Genomic DNA, 19,988 nt, shown 5'->3' with positions numbered 1-19,988 from the left:
AACCAAAGGGCTCTGTGGTCACCAGGAGTTGACACCGACTCAACGGCACACTTTACCTTTACCTTTCCGTATACCAGTAAAACAGGCTTGCAGTTTTCAAGCATTCTTCCTGTGCCACAGAATGACCATGCACTTTCTCATTCATGCTTGTTGATGACCAGGTTGAGGAGGGGACCAGAGGTACTTTTTATCAGCTTCGGCTGATACGCCAGCTGCATCTGTTACTTGAGATGAACGGCCTCAAAATCGTGGTATTTCTGCTGGTAACCTCTAGGCTGGATTACTGCAATGCGCTCTATGTGGGGCTGCCTTTGTACCTAGTCTGGAAACTGCAGTTGGTTCAGAACGCGGCAGCCAGATTCGTCTCTGGGTCATCTAGGAGAGACCATATCACTCCTGTGTTGAAGGAATTGCATAGGCTACCAATAGTTTCCAGGCAAAATACAAGGTGCTGGTTGTTACCTATAAAGCAGGGGTTCTCAACCTTGGGTCCCCAGATGTTGGTGGACTTCAACTCCCATAATCCCCAGCCATAATGGCCAAATGCCATTGTGGTTGGGGGTTATGGGAGTTCAAGTCCACCAACATCTGGGGACCCAAGGTTGAGAACCCCTACTATAAAACCTTAAACAGCTTAGGCCCTGGCTGGTTATTTAAATGATGAATAGGCACAGTTATAAACAAACTCATTGGTTTTTCATTTTAAGAGAACATCTTCTTCACTGTGAGCCCCACGGCCTGCTAAGATCATCTGGAGAGGTTCGCCTGTGGCTGCCGCCAAATGTCTGGCAGCTACTCGTGAACGGGCCTTCTCCGTTGCCACCCCTGGACTTTGCAATGCACTCCCTGTTAAAATAAGAGCCTCTCCATGGCAACTTTTAAGAAGGCACTGAAGACACACTTATTCACCCAAACTTTTAATTAGATTTATAGTTTTAAATAATTTTAATGCTGGGTTTTAAATGTTTTTAATCTTTTAAATGATTTTAATTGTTAATTGATTTAATGTTTTAAATTATTTTAATTGTAAACTGCCCAGAGATGCAAGTTTTGGGCGGTATAGAAATATTTCAAATAAATAAGAGCTGCTTTGTTCTGAGCTTGTAATAAGAAACGCTAAAAAGACAAATGTTAAGAAATTGAATGGAATAGATAAATGAAGATATCTAGTGCATTTTGGGGGTGACTTTTTTAATTTGTTAAGCACGTTTTGTTGAAAGTCAACATGGATAGAAATACAGTGAACCGAAATAGTATAGCTTTTTTGTTTCTTCGTCATTCTATCAAAGTCTGGACTTCCTGTCTGTAAAAGTACCCAGGAAGACTGCCAAAGTTTGTCATAAGGCATCATTTTCCATGTTTTTCCAGTGGAAGAGTTCTTCTGCATTTTCTGGGAAACTAATTAAATTTTCCAAGGTTTTTGGTTTTTCTGTAGTGTGGGTGAGATCCGGAACCTACCTGGTAAATGGCATATTTCTATCTTTTATGGTTTGGTCTAGGAACTTCAAGACTGTTAGTGAGTGAAGCCCAAGCATACATACATGTATATATTATATGCAACCAAGACCCCGAGGTCATTCTCACGAATGGGCAGGTCTGGCAGTGGGCAGGAGGCATGGCAAACTTTCCTCCCCCCCCCCAAGATGACTGAGTGTTTCTCTCGGGAGTTTGAAAGGTGCTCCCAGACAAGCAGCACTGCATCTCTGCAGTGCTGAGCTTTGGAGGCTGGGACAACACATCTTGGCCCCCGGAAATCCCACAGTGCACCACATGAATGCATTGAATGCATTGTGGGGATCCCTTCAGTAACAGATGAAGCAGCCGGTGCTGCCACATGATCAGGGAAAGCTCGTAGGTGGGTTTGCCGCTGCAGTGCTGCCGAAAGCCGCATGACTCCCGGTGGTTCTTATAGGCACAAAAAGAACCCCCACCAGATTATCCAATGAGAAAAAAATGAATAAACACAATACGGTAGAGTAATACTATTATAGAAAATATATTTGTACAGTTCAGTTAATAAATATGGATAGAACAATTGTATTTTCAACAGGAAACAATGGAATCCATAGTGTAGAAATGAGTACAACACATAAATGAATGAGTCCACACACTATGGATCAAAATAGAGCACTGGAGTCCATGAAGTGGAAATATGAATGAAAAGGTCCACACACACTATGGGGACCTGGAGACCTCTCTTTCGAGATTCCTCTTTGTCAAGTGCCCGTGGAAGTCAGTCTTGTCAAAAAACTTGGGTCAGCATGCTCCAATGTCTTGATCTTCTGAGAAATAAAACTCGATCATTATATAAGCTTCTAGCATATTTCAGAAAGCATGCCTCCCCAAGATATCCCCACAAGGGATACCTTGTACCAATTATCATAATAATGAATTAAACAGGAAGTTTGAACAAAACTTACAATGAACGAGTTATATTGCAAAATGCGGTGGAAACATGGTCCTGTCTGCCTGGTCTTGGCTGCTCATGAGAACAGTCTCTCCTTTTTAGTTTATTAGAGTTACTGATGGTGTACAAAGATCCCTGTTAACTGAGCAAGGCAAGACCTTTATAAATGGCAGCGGTACAATTTGAAGAGATAGTGAGGGGCGTGGGGGGCTTCCAAGTTTCCTAAATTTAAGTCCCAAATTTACACCCTGGAGGTACCCAATTAACGACCACCATCACATCTATCCTCTCTTAGGACAGGATCCTTAACCTAATACACAATCCCAATAATTCGGTAATGTGAGCATGATTGACAAGCTGAGCAATGGATAAATGGAACAAAAAAGAGAAATTATTAAATACAAGAAGAAAAAAGTGTCAGTGATGTCACTTAGCTTGCTTATTACAGTGACATAAAATAAATAAAACCAAGACAGAGGTTATCCGTCTCAGATGTAGAACCTTGCCCTAATTGGTACTTAGGCTTGATGCCTATGCAGTAATTTGGCTCTGAATAGTAGAAGCTGAATAATGTGTACATTGCCTTGGCCCTTCATGGAGGTGGCTGTTCTCATTGCTCAACTCTGTGCAGAGCAGTGATGTGCACAGTTTCAGAGAGGGCCCTTAAGGGGAACCAAAGTCACAGGATGCCCCAGCAACGTCTGGGGAGTTGTGCAGCAAGACGGGCACAGAAAGCTGGGAAGTGGCTACCAGAAGTTCTCAAATCTGTGGATGTGTTGCCTGTGTTTGTGGATGTGCTTTGAGGCATTCAGTTATAACTCCTAGAGCTGCAACATTAGCTAATTTGATTATTCTATTTTTAAAAAAAAACCCAAACACCCAATCTACTTAAAAGGTGCTCACATGAGTAAGGCAGCAGATTTAATTTGTATTCAAGATTATAACTTTTTTTTAATATAGGAGGCAAGTACTACCTTAAGAGGTATTCCCCATCCCGTCCCTGCCCCAGGATGGAATTGCTCTTCAAAGATGGGAGTGGCTACAATAATTTTATTTATATTTGCATGAGAGTTAACATAATTGCTCGGAAGCAATCAATCAGTCAATGGACTAAAATTCGTATAATTAATAAACCAAAATGTATTTAGTTGGGTGATGGCCCGAATTATTTCACATGTTAGAACCGAGCCTGATGATTGTAGGCACTACTATGTAGAACAACCTGCAGAGTTGCCTTAGGAACAGAGGAAGCAAAGCCGCCTTATACCAAGTCAGACTATTGGTCCACCTAGCTCAGTACTGTCTACCCAGAGTGGTAGTAGCTTCTCCAAGGTGCCTTGATGAATGTGCTTAATTTTTTGCTTGTTAATAGGCACAGTGATTTTTTTAAAAAGCAGCACTTCTAGAGGAGAATAGTGTTGCTACTTTTTAACTCCCCTTGCCTTTTAAATTATATCCCACTTTTCCTCCGAGGAGCTCAGAGGCAGCAGTGTATATGGTTATGCTTATCCTCACAGCAACCCTGTGAGGTAGGTACTATGAATCTGGAGTGCTTTTCAACAAAATTCCTCAGAGTGGTTTACATAGAAAAATAAATAATAAAACAAGATGGTTCTTTTCTGTCCCAAAGGGCTCACAACTCTATCTATCTATATAAAATTGAATGTCTATTTGTCTCTCTGTTCCCTATACATTCCCACACCCTTTGAGCTATTGGGACCAGACTTTGCAAAGTGACTTCCTATGACCCTATGAGTAGCCTAGCAGATTATCTATTTCTCCTTACTTTCCCTAAACATAGATGGGCCTTCTCAAGGGCCCGTACGAATGCTCTCCCTTTGGAACTTTTGGCTGGTGGTAAATATAATAGAATTCCAATTGAGCAGATATATTGCCCCTGTAACTCTGATGAGATTGAGTCAGTTGCCCATGTGCTCCTGCGGTGTGTCTTTTATATAGACCTTAGGCAAAGGTTAATTCACCCTCTTTTACACAATCTTACAGGTCGATTGGATGAATTCTACATCAAATATTTGCTAACAGATGTGAATTCACACACCCACAGGTGCAAAATTCTATTGTTCTGCAATACGGGTTCGCTGCACTCTGTTCACTAATGGTTAGATCCAGTGTACAGTTATGTTATTAATATGGCTGTGTTTAAAATTGTATATTGTTTTATATGTTGTGATATTGGTCAAAGACCGTAATAAAGACTGACTGACCCTACGAGTAACATAGGGCACCCCGGAATCCCAACAACCACCTTGCACAGACAGACAGACAGACAGATAAACAACGGGTTTATGGATATGGATATAAATATGGATATATTGCAAAAATATGGATATATTGCAAAGAGAAACTCGCACCATAAGCCTGAGCAATACCAGGTACTTAAAGCCAGTAACAACCTCTGGAAGGATGCTGTGACGGGGAGGGAAAGGGACAGTTGCTCTCCTCCTGCTAAATGCAAGGGAATCATCACCACTTTAAAAAGGCATCTCTTCCTAAGCTTCCCTCTCACAACCACTAATTCCAATGGGAATTTCTATTTTGTTCATGAACGAACACTCAATGGGTGTGGGAAGGCCTAACGTAATTTAAGCATCATCATTATTTTTTTAAATGGGAGCTGAGATAGACTGGCCGGGCCAAGGAAAGCTTGTGCCCTCGAGTCAGTGTCGACTCCTGGTGCCCACAAAGCCCTGTGTGCTTCTTTGGTAGAATACAGGAGGAGTTGACCATTGCCATCTCCCGCGCAGTATGAGATGATGCCTTTCAGCATCTTTCCTATATCACTGCTGCCCTGAGGAGGGATTCGAACCAACAGCCTCCTGCTCTCTAGGCAGGTGCTTCCCCACTGTGCCATTAGGTGGCAGCCTGGCCAAACAGCTCCAGAAATCAAGCTGACACTCAAATAAGCCAATGGGGAGGCTCCCCTGTAGCCCCCTCCCCCTTCGGCTGCGCCTGCTCAGACTCAGAGCGGGGCAGGGCTTGAACTTAAAATTCAAATCCCAACGTCCGCGCTGACCTCTTCCCCAGTCTGGGGTCCCATTTCTGGTTGGCTTTCCCGTTAGAAGCCTTAACCTGGGTGGAGAGGGGTGTTTGTCACAGGCTCGCCCAACCTTGCGAGCGTCATATTCCTTGACTAGAGAGTAAGCCCTACTGGACGCCGTGGGGCTTACTTCGGAGGAAACCCGCAGGTGCGCGCGCAACTCAGCGCACAGACCCTTTTTCCTTCCCCCTCACTCGCTAAAGAACTTGGACGCGTCCTCCGCTGGAGAGGCGGGAGAAGTTGAGTTTTCTACCACTGGGAGGCCCGTTTCCGTTAAGTGACTCGGGAACGGGCCAATGGGAGCGCAGATGTCGGAGAGGCGAGGCGAGGCGTGAGGGTGTGGCTCGCGAAGTCAGCGGTGCTCGTCTCGCGTCGGAGTTCAGAGCCGGTTGTCCGCGAAGCGATCGAGTGTTGGCTGCCGAGGGGAGTTCGACTGTAGAGTTCGCCCGCGCGTGGGTAAGTAACAAATTAAAGTGACTTGTCCAATAAACTAGTTAGTAATTAACTGTGCTAATTAAGGGAGTAACTGATTAAGCAAAGTGATGGGGAGAAGGTTTTGACTGGCCTGAGGAGACAATAGGCTTTGGCAATACGAATAGGACGGATCCACTGTTCGCTCTTAGCATTCCAGATGTTGTTCACTACAACTCCCAGAATCCCTTGCTGCAGTGGCCTTTGGGGATTCTGGGAGTTGTAGTCAACACCATCTGGGAATCCCTGTTAAGAGGGAACAGTGGATGGTGTTCCCTATAAGAGGAATTCCCAGATGGTGTTGACTGCAACTCCCAGAATCCCCAGCCAAAGGCCATTGCAGCTGGGAATTCTGGGAGTTGTAGCCAACAACATCTGGGAATCCCCTTTACAGGGAACACTGATCTTAATATACCACTTTTCAACAACAGTTTCCCAGGTGGCTTATGTGATAAAAATAAATAAATAAAAAGGCTGCCTCCCTGTCCCCAAAGGGTTCACAATCTGAAAAAGAAACAGCCGCTGGAGGTATGATGTGCTGGGGATGGAGAGGGCCAGTTGCTCTCCCCCCCACTCAGTAGAGAGAATTGCAACTTGTAAAAGGGACCTCTTTGCTCCCTTCGCAGATATATCCTCTTGACCGAAGTTTTAACCTTTTTAAAAAGATGATTCCTAGTTGCCTTAGCCTGGCGAGATACCATAGAGGGAGTGAAAGTAGAAAAAGAATCAATTTTTTAAAACAAAACAAAACAAAGAAAAAGCGGTATTAAGGTCTGAAAGTGAGAGAGAGTGAAATTGGTCCCTTGTGAAAGTGGCCACAACTTGCAGTGTGGCGTCTGGGTTCATCTGCTGCAGAAAAAGCAACCAAAAGTCTTGGGTCCCTTGCGGAGGGTGGGGGGAGAATGAGCAGATCAGTTGTAGCTGAAGCTTTTGTGGACTAGACCTCACTTCTTCAGAGGTGAGAAGTGTTATTTTCTGCTGAGAGATTCTAGGCTCGTTTAGATGTTTAAAATTGTGTCACTTGCTGTGTACAGAAATGCAAGGAGGAAGAAACTTGTGCCCCCCACCCAGGGGCGTATCTAGGGGAGAGGGGGCCTGTGTTCGTCCCTCTCCCTGGTGGCCATATCTTTTACATATCTGTAAAAAAAGAAGTCTCCATGATAGTGCCATTTGCCACACTTCCTCTCATATTATATTGAGCACTGTTGTGTTCTTCTTTTTCATTTGGAAAAAGTTTGTGAGATGCTCACAAACTGGGGTTGAGGGCTGCACCGAATTCTTTCTTCTGCCATTAAAAGAGAGAGAGAGCTTAGAATAAACCCTGAAGAGCCGTGATTATGAGGCTGGATTGATCCAGCCTCTCAATTGTAGAAGCACCCACCAGGATGTATAGGGGGCTCTTCCCTCTCCAGATGGGCCCCACTGTAAGTGTGAGCAGCGGGCATGAGGATAATTGACATGGTGAGGGTGGGACTTCCTTCCCTGTCTTGCTGCTATACATGGTGACAGTGACACAATTTTAAATGTCTGAGTGGGGCACATGCGCACTCGGATACAGGTGAAGGAAGCAAAATAGTGGGGCCTGATGACCATGAAAGTGAGGCTGTGCATATATAAATGGGCGCCATGGATGTAATGCTGTAGGCACAACTTCTGCATCTTTTTGCATCCTTTCCAAACTCGATAACGGGTTTGAATGGGATCAGCTTGTACGCACGGTTGCCAGTCATCACGTGTGCAGTACTCAACACTTGTATGTTAAATACAGTAGGGAATTTGCTAAAGTACAGTTAGATGACTGACAGTTAACAGCATGGACACTTTGAAAAGTAGTCTATTTGAAGTGCTGTTGGGTGATGCAAAAGTTCTTTCTGTAGGAAATCTGTTTACCACATGCAAGTACTGACACATGCAAGTCATCGCTTGATGTTGTAGTTATCAAGGAATGAATGTGTGTGTGAGAACCGGCTGTTATACTAATAACGTATTTGGATTTTTAGCCTGTCCTGGGTGTATATCAGCATCACAGTATGACTTATTTTGTTATAAATAAACTTAGTTAGTGCCCCAGATATGTTTGTTACATCAGGTAGCTTTTAGAGGGGGGAGATAGGCTGACTGAGGAGGACTGTGAATGAGACATCTAGCCTTTGTTTCTTGTCCAAATCATACATTATGCCCTGAACCCAAAAACTGATGGAGAGAGTGCTGACCTTTCCATCCTTCTTTGTCCTAACTTCTTATAAATGCATTTGAGTCTAGAATTCATGTTGGCAATTTAAAGTTAACAGTCCTAGCTCTCATTCTGATTTACTGAACAAGGAGTCTTACTCAATACGTTACAATGGCCATGCTGTCCAGCACAGTCAATTTTCTTTCAGGCACTTTTTTCTGCTGAAGCAACTTGCAGTTGAATACCTGAGTTGGCAAACTATATCATTGCTGTGAGTTACATGTGTGCTGACAATTGGTTGTGTACATGGTCTGGGGTAGAGAGTTTGCATTGGCCAAAAGAACCAAGTCAAGAATGAAGCAACTTCTTGGCATTACTTTGAACGGATATTGAATAGCTGTTTGACCCCAGAGGTTAAAGAAAAGATCTGGCCTCCTTGGAGAGAGGTCAGGGATGGTGGACTTTTCAAGATTCCTTTCTTATGTATTAGCCGTTGTAACTTATTTATATTGCTTTAATCTCTCACTTAGGGCTAAACTACATGGTTTTTTAAGCCGGTCAATTGCAATAACAGGCTTAACTTTTTTTCAAAAATAGCAGCTGAGCTGTACAGAACTGAAGGATAGTGCAGATTGAAATAGGCTTCTCGTGTTAGCTTGTTTCTTGATTTGGTATGTATATTTGCAGTCACAGACTAGGTTTTTTTTACATGCTGTAGAACATGGGGCACTAGTGGCCCTAGGGATAGTTGTAGGGCTCCCAGGGAGGACTTGGAGCTCTTCTGCCTCCCCATGCTTAAGATGTTCTCTTTGTTCCCCATCTGAGAATTGCTGGGTTGAAACTGGCAGCATATCCTCAGCAATGTGTCTGCTGCAAAAGGGGTAAAAGCAGGAGGAGGGTGAAGACAGTCCTCTTCTGCTCTTGATTGGCTGGCTATGTATACCCCTCTCCTCAGCCTGACTGACAGGCTTTAGAAAATTAGCACTGAAATCAATAGAACAAACTTGTCCTAAATTTCAGTGGAAGTGCTTATGGATAACTTAGTCTGGATGTAAGCCAGTGACTGGAGTAGCCTGCCTCAAAACTCTTAACATTTAAGTGTGTGTGTGTGCATGTGTGCGTGTGCACACATGTAACCCTAAAATGGGATACTTGAGTTAAAGGTTTGACAGAAGGGGTACACTTGTCTAAAAGGTTGGAAACCCAGGAGCTAGATCAGGGCTTCCCAACAGGGGTGCTAATACCCCTAGGGGTACTTGAGGCCCTCCTGCTTTCCCATGATCTATTGCTGTTTGTTTCTCATCTGAGGATCGCTGGCTTGAAGCCTGTCCGTATCCCCACTTCAGCTGTATGCCCACTGCAGAAGGGAAAGGAGGAGGCTCTCCATAGCCTCACAGGTTTCAGAAAATTAGCACTAAGTACTCCCATTGAAACTAATAGGTCAGTCAGTCTTTATTACGGTCTTTGACCAATAACACAACATCTAAAACAATATAAAATTTTAAACATAGCCATTAGGTCAAGTTTACTTATTACATTAATTTTGATGGGATTACTCATGAGCAACTCAACTGAATGTAAGCTAATGACAGGAATAGCTGTCTCTTAACTGTAACACGGGGGAGAGAGAGAATGTCTCCCAAGAGATACCTAAGCTGAAGATTTGCAACAGAAGAGGAGGTACACTTGTTTAAAAAATGGGGGCTAAAGGGCTGGGAACCCGTGCTGTAGAAAGATGGAGGAATCTGGAACAGGCAAGAGGGTTTGAAACTTGTATATCTCTACAGTATGTAGGCATTGTTATTGCCTAATATGTTAGATTGTCTTGCATAGTTATTAGAAAGCATTTTGAGAGGATAAAGAGTGATGAAAGCAATATTTAAAGGCTGATCTTAAAAAGCATTTCACATATTTTTGAGAGAACGTCTTCTTCGTTATGAACCCCACCACTCATTGAGATCTTCAGGAGAGGTCCGTCTGCATTTGCCACCAGCTTGTCTGGTGGCTACTCAGGGACGGGCCTTCTCCGTTGCTGCCCCAAGGCTTTGGAATGCGCTCCCTAGTGAAATAAGAGCCTCCCTATCTCTGACACAGCTTTTTAAAAGTCTCTAAATGCATGTCTTCACCCAGACTTTTAACTGATATAGTTTTGATTGTTTTAATGTTGTTTTTAGAATATTGTTTTAAAATTTTAAATTGTGTTTTACATTTCTTGCTTTTAAATTTTTTGTTTTTGTTTTTAATTAATGTTTTACTTTTAATCTTGTTGTAAATCGCCCAGAGACATAGGTTTTGGGCAGTGTAAAAATATGATAAATAAAACATAAATAAATGAATAAATATTCTCATAAAGTAATTCAGAAGAGTTTTTTCAATGTGGAAAATTGAAACAAACAAAATATCTGGTTGTTTTCCTCCCTGACTCTAGCTTTCTACCTTTGTGGATGACTTGTCAGCATGTGTGCCTATAAAACATGTGTGTTTTTTCTCAAGTAGCAACATGCATTCTTCAAGACTCCCATTTCGGGGGGGTGGTGCTTTGCACATGTCCCGTGATGACTGTGTGCCTGAGACTCAGCCGCAGCTGCCTACTGTTGAGGGTCTTGCTTATGGAAGAGGAAAGTCCTTTCCTTTAGCTGGCAGGATGCCGGGAGTTCGGGAAATGGCACAACAGCCACCAGGACGTTTGCAACCGGTAAGTGTTCAACTTTTACAATGACAGTTTCCAGCCGAAACCTATCTACTGGCAGGGCGGGACTGGGGGCACTGAGAGGGTGGTGGAATGTATGTGGGGAGGGCGCCGGGTTTTGAGCAGAATGGGTACTTAAGGGTGGGAGTATTCACTGCTGCCGAGTGTGGCGGGGCTCAGGGGCGCCCTGTTGGTGGGGCGCACCGGGAATATGCCCTGTTGCCCGTTGGGCCAGTCTGGGAAGCAGTTGGTCATCTTGTGCCAGCACATGATTCCTCAGATTTTTGTTGTTGTTGTAGGTGATTGTTCCATGGGATACTTGTAACTGATGAGAGGGTATTTCCCCTACATAGTGAATGAGTTCTGCAGTGTTATGCATATTCATAACTACTAGCTGATCTGGCTCAGATCATCTGCGCCCCTAGTTCTCCCTGTCATTTCCCACCCGCCCCCTTCAGCCCCAGTCCATTCTCCATCCTCTCCTTTCCCTCCCTGCTGGCCGGGCTGGGCTGCGGGAGCTTTAGGAGCTTTTGCTCCTTGCCTGCCGGCGGTGCTTTCTCTCCCGGCCGCTGCTGCCATTTTTTCCCTGTTGCTGTCCCCCAGGCAGCTGCTCTCAAATTCTCACGAGAGCTGCCACACATTGGATTATCCACGGTTATGCCTTAGAAAGTCACCATAAGTGGCGCAGCAGAGAAATGCTTGAGTAACAGGCATTTAGATTGCTGGTTCGAATCCCCGCTGCACCTATATTGGGCGGCAGCAATATAGGAAGATGCTGAAAGGCATAATCTCATACTGCGCGGGAGGAGGCAATGGTAAACCCCTCCTGCCAAAGAAAACCACAGGGCTTGACCAAAATCAACTTGACGGCGAACTTTTCCTTGCATTTTAGAGAAATAAATATATAGATTGTTTGAGGAACAGCAACAAAGCAGGAAAATGCAAATAATTTAAAAGAAGCAAAAAAATCTGACAACCTTACAGTTTTTCTAGGGGTGCAAGCAGGTGTAAAGCCTGCATTTGTTGAAATTGACTGAATTCTATTACCCTGTTCAGATAAGGAAACTTTGTTTTAGGATAGTTGGCATTTTCTGTTAGAATTTTTCAATCAGTTCTCTGGTTGTTGAGTTGCAATTGAGAAGATGGCCTGGATAGAAGGCCTTTTAGGCAAGTCATATTGGAGAAACTTGTAAAAGCTGGCTAGAAAAGTAGAGGTTATTGGGAGACTAACATTAAAAGTTGTTGGTTATAATGCTTTGTATTGAGAACAGAATGAATTATGTTAGCCCTGTTAATATTGGTGGGGCCAAGTGGAAAACTGCCATGGATATACCCTGCACCTGTAGAGAGATGTGGAATTTCATCTGCTAAGTTGCCTTCATTTGGAAAATATTTCAGTTTTAAATATTATATTGCTTGATACGCATCTCATTTGCAGCAGTTATGATTGGTTTTCAAATCGAATCAAATCTTTATTGTTACGGTCATTCGACCAGCAAAACACAAAGTTATGATTGGTTTTATGCTTACCACCGGCTTTGCAGTGTCCTGGTAAAAGTCTCCCGCTGTCTTTATTCAGGAGTCTTGTGCATCTGCCCCAACTCTGTCCTCCATGTTCCGGGGACTTGGCTTTGAGACTGTTTCTGGTCCTCCTTTAGGTAAGCTGTTGCTGCCATATGAGCTTCTTGCCCATGCTTTAGTATTATTTATCGTTGGATTCTATCTAAATCTATAAACAAACTTATTTTCTACCTATAACTTTTTTTTTTTAATGTTCTCTGTTCAGGTCGAGGCATTTTGGGTGTTTTAGGCCGAGGGATGGGTGACACTGGTGTCAAACCCAAAGTGCATTCATCAGTACAGCCCACACTTGCACAGTCAAGGCCAGGGCCAGCTGGAGACGGCAAGGTGGCACTTCTGGGACGTGGCAGGTGCGTGAAGAGAGACTAAGACGGACACAGGCAATATACATTGGCTTTATTTAGCAGTAGTAGTAGGTGATCATGAATTATCCTAGGAACCCCTGGGCTCAGGTGAAATTAACATAAAGCAAACATGTCTTAAACCGGTTGTCATTGGCAGTCTAGAATTAATGGCAGAGTAAGTGGCATTGGAGGGAGTTAATTTTCTTCCCCCCCCCCATGTCTTTGTAGGCAGCGGTAGCTTCAGCAGCACTTGAAGCACTGTTCGCATTCTTGGCAGCCAGCTGCTGTCAATCACCATTTTCTGGTGCATTCTAGAGATATAAAGGTTGGCAACCAGTAGTTGGCTGCCAGTAATGCTATCAGTGCTTCAGCTGCTGCTGCTGTCACAGCGATGCAGGGGGGAAAGTAACTAACTAATTACCTAAAATAAAATAGGTGTCTTGTGACCAGCAAGACTGATACCCCTCTCAAAGCAGGTGAGTGCATCTTTTGTGGGTGGGAGGAACTTTGGGACTTAATTACAAGACTAACATAGAGATGGGGGCATCAGTTTTGAAGCAGGGGCTCAATTGTAACACGTCTACTTTATTTGTTACAGTTGTAGTGACAGTGATTAGACACTAGGTCTAATCAGTTTGATCTCTCTTGAGATGTGGAAAAGTCATAGGCTTTCATACCTCTTATGTGAGACTCAGAGGTTGTAGAGTGTGTGTGTGTGGCTATTCTTTTGTAGCCTTCCATCTCAGAAACAGCTGTTCTCACATTCATATTCACAGTCCATACAACTTTGATTATTCCATTCTAAGTACAGAGCTATCCAGTAGCAAGCTAAACTGTTGAAACTTATCTTACGGTGCAGCTCAGATGCTAACTCTGTTTTGGGTTGCACTCACACTCTGCATTGTTTTTCCTGAAGTGCTTCATTATGCAATGTGCTTTATAACCCTTGCCTTACAAATAAATGTTTGTAGAACAACCTTGTATGGTAGATGTGGTGGAGAGATATTGACTTGCCCAAAGCCACCCAGTGAGCCTTCTGGCTGAATGGGAATTTGAACCTGGGTCACATCCAAACAGGTCACTGTGCCACACCTTACAAATAGAATTGCTGTCATAACATACTTCAAACTCTCAGCTTTGATTTTTAAAGTGTGTTCTTGTTGCTTTTTGAAAATTGGTAAGAACATGACTTTTGTGCTGTCATATAATAGAACTCTGGTCTCTCCCCCCAATGGCTTTTAGAATACCTTTTCAGAGGGAAAGTGAAATGCCTTTTGTCGTTATTGGAAGATCAGCTCTAGGGCTTGGAAGGGCCCATGCAGACCTCGCTGCTGTAAATGCAGGAGTTTTGCATCCAGCACCGCGAAAAGAGCCTGGACCAGCAGCAGTTCCCTCCGAGGTTTCTAATGAGCAGATGGAGAGAAAGTAAGTGAGTGTTGATTTAAAAAGAAAGAATTATGCCTAGTTACATAACAGTTTTTGGTACAAGTACATTGGGCATAACTCACATAAGTACTCTGTTCTTTTGCTGCTCTGTTGCTGTGCTCTGTGGTTGTATTGTTGGCTCTTAATTTGATTTAATGGATATTTAAATTTTATAAACTTTTAAATCCAGTTGAGATAAAAGGTAGGCATAGTGAGAGAAAGTAAGGTATTGATGTACAGTAAGAGCATATTCTAAAATAGTTCTATCTCTTCAGTTGATGACATTCCAGTATGGTGTACCTTCCGAGTAAATATTCGTAGGATAGGACTGCATGCTTGTTTCACCATACTTTCTCTCTCTCTTGAATTAGGCCTTGGTAAACTCTTTAAAGTGTCCTTTCATCCTTTCAGAGAACCACTAATGAAGCAAGGCTCCACAGGAATACCAGTCTCCTTAGCCCTGAACCTGATTAAAATACACTGTCAAAATGAAGCTGTTTACCAATATCATGTGACATTCAGGTAGTATTTCAGTTTTGCCTTTTTTTTTGTAACTGTGGAACGTTTGCACTTTCAAATAGATCTCTGGAGTTTGAAGTGTTTCAGAAGCTGGAGGTAGACATAAGCTATTCCCTGCTGGTGTGGGAAAACCCATTGTGGGTTTTCTCCTCCCAGAAGCAGGACTTGTTCAAATTAAGAGAGCCTTTAAGAGCCAGTGGAGGAGGAACCTCCATTCAGTTGTTTGCTCCTGCCTTGTCCCAGTGAGCCACTCTTTAACACCTCTAGCTGTTTTTTTCCAGCCTACTCACCTTTTCTTATCCTTCACTCTGCTATTCCTTTGCTTTTTGCAGATTATCTATCTTCTCTTTAGGGGTTATTTCTTTCCCCTTCTTCTTAATTTTGCCTAAACATAATTTTTTAAAAACTGATTTTGCTCTTTCTTTTTCTTCATATCCTTTTCTCACTCTCTTAAAAATGGCTTCTGGGCCAACACTTTAGCACCTGCCGAAAAGAAAGCCTTGCCCTCCCAGTCTTGCAGCTTCAAAGACTGCAAGGACATCTTTGACCTTTAGAGGGAGCTCATGGAGCACCATTGGGTCCTTGCTGGCTCCACTCTCTAATGTTGATCTGGAGGAAGGATCTTCAAATTCTATGGGCTGTGGCAGTGAGGATCGCTGCCGCAGACACCACCATGCGCAAGAAGTGGAGTGCAAAACCGGGCCAGAGGCAAAAAGGAAGGAAAAAGCCGTGCCAATTCCTGACGCCACCACTCGAGCACCAGGCCTCCCACTCCAGATTCAGGGCTGATTCAGCGGGATGCACCAAAGCCTCTGGCTCATTCCTTGCTGCCACAGGGTCCCATGCAGCTGCTGCTGGTTATGGCATAGCCTTGGCCTCCGTTAAGTGAGGAGAGCTGGTCTTGTGGTAGCAAGCAGAACTTGTCCCCATAGCTAAGCAGGATCTGCCCTGGTTGCATATGAATGGGAGACTTGATGTGTGAGCACTGGAAGATATTCCCCTCAGGGGATGAAGCCGCTCTGGGAAGAGCAGAAGGTTTCAAGTTCCCTCTCTGGCAGCATCTCCAAGATAGGGCTGAGAGAGATTCCTGCCTGCAACCTTGGAGAAGCCGCTGCCAGTCTGTGAAGACAATACTGAGCTAGATAGACCAATGGTCTGACTCAGTATATGGCAGTTTCCTATGTCTCCACACAGTGGATCCGCAGTCACTGATCAGCTACTTCATGAGATGTCTTCACTGCAGCCAGTGAGACGTAAGCCATCCCTGTTGGGCCCAGTGTTCCTTCTAACAGGGATTCCCAGATGTTGACTGCAACTCCCATAATCCCCAAGCAAAAGCCTTTGCTGCTGGGGATTCTGGGAGTTATAGTCAACAACATCTGGGGATCCCTGTTAGAGTGAACACTGTTTGGGTCCCATTGATTTACGGGGCAAATCTCCTCATTGCTCCCTCCCAGCAGAGGAGCCAGTACCTTTAAGCTGGCAAAACTGGTTGCCAGGAGCCCTGCAGCAAGCCACTGGGGAAGGCTAGCAGTTGGAGCACGAAAAGCAAAAAACTAGGGAGTGCCAACATAGTCATTCTCCCTGTACTTCTCAGTCGTCATCCCCCAGCCAGCCTAGGGACATGGGGGAAAGAAAGCAAAAGACTAGGTAGACTTCTCTTCCTCCAGAAACTCCTCAATCAGCCTGCATTCCTCAGAAGAGTCTGGAGGGGAGTGTCCTGACCCTCATAGCCAGCCTTGGGCTCAGGATCTCCTGAGTTCCCCCAGTCACCCAGATGGGGAGGATACACCTTCATCCCCCTCACCACTAGACCACAGCAATAGGGAGCAGTGTTCCCTCGAAGGCGTGTGCATGTACGCGTGCTCATACATTTTTTGATGTCCATCAGTTAATTTTAGATCCTGCTCAGGCTGAATCAGGAAGGCCCCACTCTGAATGCTCATGTGTGCGCACACTGCCTTGATGCTGCCGCTCAGAACAAGACTCATTCTGCACACAGATGAAAGAAATTAGAGGAAAAAAATGATAGGGAGAATGGGAAAAGGTTGGATGATTGGGACACAGTAGCCTCTTTTATCTCTGAGGCTGTTAATCCCTGAAGATTTCTCCCCCGAGCCTGTCCCTAAGGGTTCCTTTCTACTTTCGAATTGCCCTGGCTCTCCTTCCAGAGGGATTCATGAATGCGTTAAAACAAGAATGGCAGACACCATCTTCCACAAAACGTCTGCATCTGCCATTGCTAGGCGGATCAAGGCCAGAATCTGACTAGCTTACGTGCTTCAGCACCTAACTCGACCAGCTCATGTTACAGCCCATTATACCAGGGCAGGATCTACCTCCGCAGCCTTTTCCTCCAAGGCACCGCTGCAGAAAATCTTTAGAGCAGCCATGTGGAAGACCCCATCCACATAGACAAGGCACTCGAAATTGCACACATGCCTTGGCCCAAGCATTCAGCTGTTGAGTCCTTGACACTCATTAGACCCATCCTTCCCCACCCGGGATGATAGCTGTAGTATATCCCACACTGTCTGCCCTCCTGGACCAGCCTTGCTGGTGTAATGGAGGGCACCCATGCCTTCCCAGTTGGCAGCTGGGTTGTCTTATGGGCATATGGACTTGCTCTATGACATTTAATACTACTTGGCTGGTCATCTCCTGCTTCTCTAACTATTTTCTCTCTTCCTGCATACTGTGAGTGGCCTCTTTTCCTACTAGCTTGTCAACTGAGTAGAGGTTCTTCCTCCACTGGCTCGTAAAGACTCTTAATTTGAATAATTCCTGCCTCGGGAGCATGTGGGAGGAGAAAAGAAACCTTCACAGTAAGTACAAATATTCTATGCTGCATCTATGATTTACCCTTAATGAGTTATTGTCCTTCAAGTGGTAGTTCCCAGGAAACCTTTGTTTGTTGTTTCCCCTGGATTTTATGTGCTAACGCTTTGAACAGTTGCGTTTTGAATTTTCTACTCCTTGTGGTTGTGCAGAAAAATGAAAATCTGAAAGCAGTATATTCTTGGAAAGTAGCAGCTGTAACTCATGTGGGCTGGTGCTAATAGAGCTGGGATGCATGTTTAGTATGCATCTGATCAGGACGTGACTGGTCTGTGGGCTGGATGTCCACCAACATCCAATTTCTTTGAGTGTTTTGTTTACTGATTTAAAAGATCGATATCCTGCCTTTTAAAACCAAAGATTGGTCCCCGAGGTGGTTTAGGCTACTAGTGAACGGTTCCAACATTATCATACTAGCTGGGCTGGGCGCAGAGCATCTGCGCCTCCGCCGGCCCACTTCCCCCCCCCCCCGCTTCTCTCCCACCCTCCACCCACTCCCGATCCCGTTGCTTTCTGGCTGGTGGGCCATCCAGCCTGCCACCTCCTCCCACCCTCCAATTCCCGGCAGTCTGCCCAGCCCGCCACCACCTCCTCCTCCCGGTGGCTGGGCCAGGCTGGCCCGCCGCCTCCTGTCCCCAGTGGCCAGCCTGCTGCCACCTCCTGCTCTCAGCGGCCGGCCCGCGGCCGGCTCCTCTTGGTGGCCAGGCCGGCCCACCACTTCCTGCTCTCGACGGCTGGCCCGGGTCGGCTCACCGCCTCTTCCTGCTCTTGGTGGCCAGGCCAGCCTGCTGCCTCCTGCTCCCGGCAGCCGGCCGGCCAGCCTGGCCCGCCGTTGCCGCCATTGTCTCACCGTCCCCGTTGCTATCCTCCAGGCAGCTGCTCTTGCGAGAGCTGCCACACATGGGATTAGCAACGGGTATGCCCAGGAGAAATAAATATGTAGATTGGAACCGTTACACAATAAAACAAATAGAATATAGTTTCCCTTTGACTCTTTACTCAGCACTTCTCCACAGTCATCTTTCCCTTCAGTGGGACAAGTGTGCCTACTACGTTGCCCAATAATAAAGGTTCATTGTGTTTAACTGAATGTTGGTTTTGTACCCTTTTGTTAGCTTGTTGACTGATGAATGACATGAGAGATTTAATATTTGTTCAAGAATAGTAATGTAAACAGTTGAGTGGATTTGGAGAATTTGCTAGAAAGGGTAGCAGTCCAAATTATTGCCTGAAATCTAGCAGGGAGACAGCATCCTTCTACAATGTTGATACTAGCTGACATCCCACCTGAACTGCTTGATGGGATTTCCATTCCAAATCCAGTAGGATTTTAGAGAAACTCTTGAGGAGTACTATTTAATCTATCTAACTGTTCATTTCTTTTCTACATGTCGTCTTCTCTTCCAGCCCCAATGTGGAATGCAAGAGTATGCGCTTTGGGATGCTGAAGGAGCATAGATCGGTGACAGGAGATGTTACTGCATTTGATGGCACAATACTCTTCTTGCCTGTCAAGTTGCCCCAAGTAAGGCTCAGGGAAGCAACTGAACAGTTTCCTGAAACATATTCTATTGAGATTTTTATTCCAGCTCCACACGCCCGGTTGTGCCTGCTTTAGTTGAATCTCCTGAATGGAGTGATCATACACAGAAACTCCTTTTGTGCAGAGAGAGGTTCTAGAAGGAATTTTAGAGTACAGTTTTCTTCCCAGCCTGCTGCTATCAGGACTGTTGGAGCTTTTGCAACACTTTTCATTTTTACTATGCCAGTTTGCTATTTTAGCAGTGAATGGGGAAACTTATATCTACTGTCTTTTACAACATTTAAAATAAACGGCATGCAATGAAATAGAAATGCAGAAGGTGGAAATGGGCCAGTGAACTGAAGGAAGTATATTTTGTTACTTGGGATACTATTGATTTGGGTCTCCTTGTTGTAACAGATGATTATATAGCCAAATTCCAAAACCAACTATACAGACAGGTATAATAAGTGGATGTCATTAATGAAGGGTGTGTTATACTCTTTTTCAGTTTCTCTGTAGAAGAGAGCTGGTCTTGTGGTAGCAAGCATGACCTGTCCCCTTAGCTAAGCAGGGTCTGCCCTGAATGCATTGAAAGAGAGACTAGAAATGTGAGCACTGGAAGATGTTCCCCTTAGGCGATAGAGCCGCTCTGGGAAGAGCAGAAGGTTTAAAGTTCCCTCCCTGGCAGCATCTCCAAGATAGGGCTGAAAGAGATTCCTGCCTGCAACCTTGGAAAAGCTGCTGTCAGTCTGTGAAGACAATACTGAGCTAGATAGACCAGTGGTCTGACTCTAGTATATGGCAGCTTCCTATGTTCCAGATTAGTCCCTTAACATAGCACAGGTCAAGATGAGATTAGTACTCCACTTCTGAGTCTTTTCAAGGGAGTACTGCCTTAAAATAGCCCTGGCTTTCTATGGTGTCCCTTGCAAGGTCTGTGCAGCCCCTGAAAAGGATG

General features: G+C 44.7%; 1 protein-coding gene and 1 long non-coding RNA gene across 5 annotated transcripts in view; one reads left to right on the top strand and one right to left on the bottom strand.

Moving 5' to 3' along the window:
* Nucleotides 1-1,980: 1,980 nt before the first annotated feature.
* Nucleotides 1,981-5,848, bottom strand: LOC128333916 (uncharacterized). Its single transcript, XR_008311116.1, has 2 exons — nt 4,780-5,848; nt 1,981-2,282 (listed from the first exon to the last, which is right to left on the bottom strand). It is a non-coding gene; the product is annotated as an uncharacterized LOC128333916 (long non-coding RNA).
* PIWIL2 (piwi like RNA-mediated gene silencing 2) overlaps nt 5,397-19,988 on the top strand; it is a 49,754-nt gene continuing 35,162 nt past the window's right edge. The window contains exons 1-7 of one of the 4 annotated variants that reach the window (XM_053269992.1): nt 5,397-5,921; nt 10,603-10,804; nt 12,378-12,456; nt 12,585-12,729; nt 13,966-14,148; nt 14,560-14,670; nt 18,913-19,030. In XM_053269992.1, the coding sequence (XP_053125967.1) occupies nt 10,610-10,804; nt 12,378-12,456; nt 12,585-12,729; nt 13,966-14,148; nt 14,560-14,670; nt 18,913-19,030 (831 nt within the window). In that variant the 5' untranslated portion in view covers nt 5,397-5,921; nt 10,603-10,609. The remainder of the gene's footprint in view (nt 5,922-10,602; nt 10,805-12,377; nt 12,457-12,584; nt 12,730-13,965; nt 14,149-14,559; nt 14,671-18,912; nt 19,031-19,988) is intronic. The other 3 variants (XM_053269991.1, XM_053269990.1, XM_053269989.1) reach the window with 3 other exon arrangements.

This window comes from Hemicordylus capensis, chromosome 8 (genome assembly GCF_027244095.1).
Source record: "Hemicordylus capensis ecotype Gifberg chromosome 8, rHemCap1.1.pri, whole genome shotgun sequence".
Classification (NCBI taxonomy): domain Eukaryota; kingdom Metazoa; phylum Chordata; class Lepidosauria; order Squamata; family Cordylidae; genus Hemicordylus; species Hemicordylus capensis.
This window is presented reverse-complemented; position numbering and strand designations above follow the sequence as displayed.